Raw genomic sequence first — 1,714 nt, forward strand, 5'->3', positions numbered from 1 at the left:
CAGTTTTTTTGGTAGTCTCTTGTGTGTTCCACATAGAGTTGTCTACTAAGAATGTTGTCTACTAAGAATAAAAGTTTGACTTCCTCCCTGCTGATTTGTATGCCTTTTGTTTCTTTGTGTTGTCTGATTGCTAGGACTTGGAAAATTCTCACTCTGCATTATAAAAATGACAGCCAGATATCAACTGTTACAGAAATGAAATAAGATGGAAAATTGTAAACAAACTGTTTAAACTAATGTCTTAAAGAGGCTTCCTTCATTGCCAGAGATCTTGAATAGCCCTTTGGTCAGTCATCCAGAAGCAATTCTTCACATAACTGATGAACTTGACTTCTACTTTAGGAAGAGAATCACCTTTTTTCACGCTTGGTTGCATTTTTGCTTTGATGTCTTCCATATAACTAGGTCCTTTTGGTGTTTTGGGAGTCTTTTCCTGTTTTTTGAAAGATGCTTGACCTTTTGATCTTGGTGTTGGTGGTTTTGAGTATTTTCCATTCTGGTCTGATTTTTGTGCATTTTTGGCTGGAGTATCTCATATAGATTTCTTTACTGGAGGCTTTTCTTCAGCTTCTTTATCATCAAAATCATCATCATCATCATCATCATCATCATCATCATCATCTCCACTGGCACCAAATTTTACTTTTTTCTGTGGAATGTTACTACCACATCCAGAGACAGAAGGCTTTCCACATATACTAAGGAGTTTTACATCCTCTTCCTTTTGATCTTCTGACTCTGCATCTTTCTCCACAGCTATGAAGCACTGTCCACTAATATGCACAGGCCCTGAACCACATTTTAATCATGAGACCACAGGTGGTGTTATTTTAAAGCCCGCAAGGGAAACCGTTAGCTGTAAAGACATTTCAAAGTTGCCAATGTGACTTTTATTGGACTGCCTTCATAACTCATTGCTTCTGCTTCAACAATGTGTAATTTATCCTTTGCACCAGCCCCTAAACTAATTGTTCTTAAAGATAACTAGTGCTTGTTTTCATCATTATCTACCTTAAAGTGATAATCTTTGTCAGCCTTTAATTCACAACCAAAAAGATAGTTCTGGAGCCTTAGGGGGCTCATGTCTGTGTCCACTGAATCTTCCATGGGGTGGTGGCACGCACTTAGGTGGGAGAGAAGGCAGATGGAGAGAAACGACTACTGTAACACAAAAGAGCCATGCAGACTAGAAATATTTTCAAAGTAAAATGTAGATTTACAAATTAAAGTCTATGATAAATTAAGGGACAAAAATTGTAGGACCATTTGCAATGAAATGGTCCAAACAGATGAAATAAAAACTACCACACTCCTTTGATCAGAATCACCCACACGAGGTTCCTTTTTAAAGCTGAAACAATTAAAAAATGGGTAGCAAAAGGTCTGTGCATCTAGTTATAAAAGGACCAGGGGCAAGAATGCAGATCACTGCTGGTACACTTTCTGAATTAAAAGTTAAAATAGAAGATACTTTATAATTAAATAATTTGTCTAGAACAAGCAGAAAAGTTCATCCAAAGGTCAAACACCCAAGAATTGCCAGCTCTAATGTGACATGTGAACTTTATCAAATAGGGACTTGGCCTTCAGACAACACAAACACGGCAGCTGAATTACCCCCAGCACAGTCAGGATACAGCATTTTCTCCACCTTGGCGCTATTGACGGATAGGGTAGACGACTCCCATTGTGGGCTGTCCTAGTGTTTTACAAC

At 38.2% G+C, this 1,714-nt stretch overlaps 1 protein-coding gene across 1 annotated transcript; it reads right to left on the reverse strand.

The window, feature by feature from the left end:
• Positions 1-256: 256 nt before the first annotated feature.
• LOC132678777 (nucleophosmin-like) lies at positions 257-1,107 on the reverse strand. Its single transcript, XM_060631601.1, has 3 exons — positions 1,050-1,107; positions 546-756; positions 257-461 (listed from the first exon to the last, which is right to left on the reverse strand). The coding sequence occupies exons 1-3, from the start codon at positions 1,105-1,107 to the stop codon at positions 257-259; spliced, it is 474 nt and encodes a 157-aa protein (XP_060487584.1).
• Between the last annotated feature and the right edge of the window lie 607 nt (positions 1,108-1,714).

This window comes from Panthera onca, chromosome A2 (genome assembly GCF_046562875.1).
Source record: "Panthera onca isolate mPanOnc1 chromosome A2, mPanOnc1 haplotype 2, whole genome shotgun sequence".
Lineage (NCBI taxonomy): Eukaryota > Metazoa > Chordata > Mammalia > Carnivora > Felidae > Panthera > Panthera onca.

What these genes read in the sequence shown, in the direction of transcription:
- LOC132678777 (XM_060631601.1), bottom strand. Translation starts at nt 1,107, where the DNA reads ATGGAAGATTCAGTGGACACAGACATGAGCCCCCTAAGGCTCCAGAAC. An exon ending in GCTCCAGAACTATCTTTTTG is followed by an intron (nt 757 to 1,049) that starts GTTGTGAATTAA and finishes AGTGCTTCATAG; the next exon opens with CTGTGGAGAAAGATGCAGAG. An exon ending in GAAGAAAAGCCTCCAGTAAA is followed by an intron (nt 462 to 545) that starts GAAATCTATATG and finishes AACACCAAGATC; the next exon opens with AAAAGGTCAAGCATCTTTCA.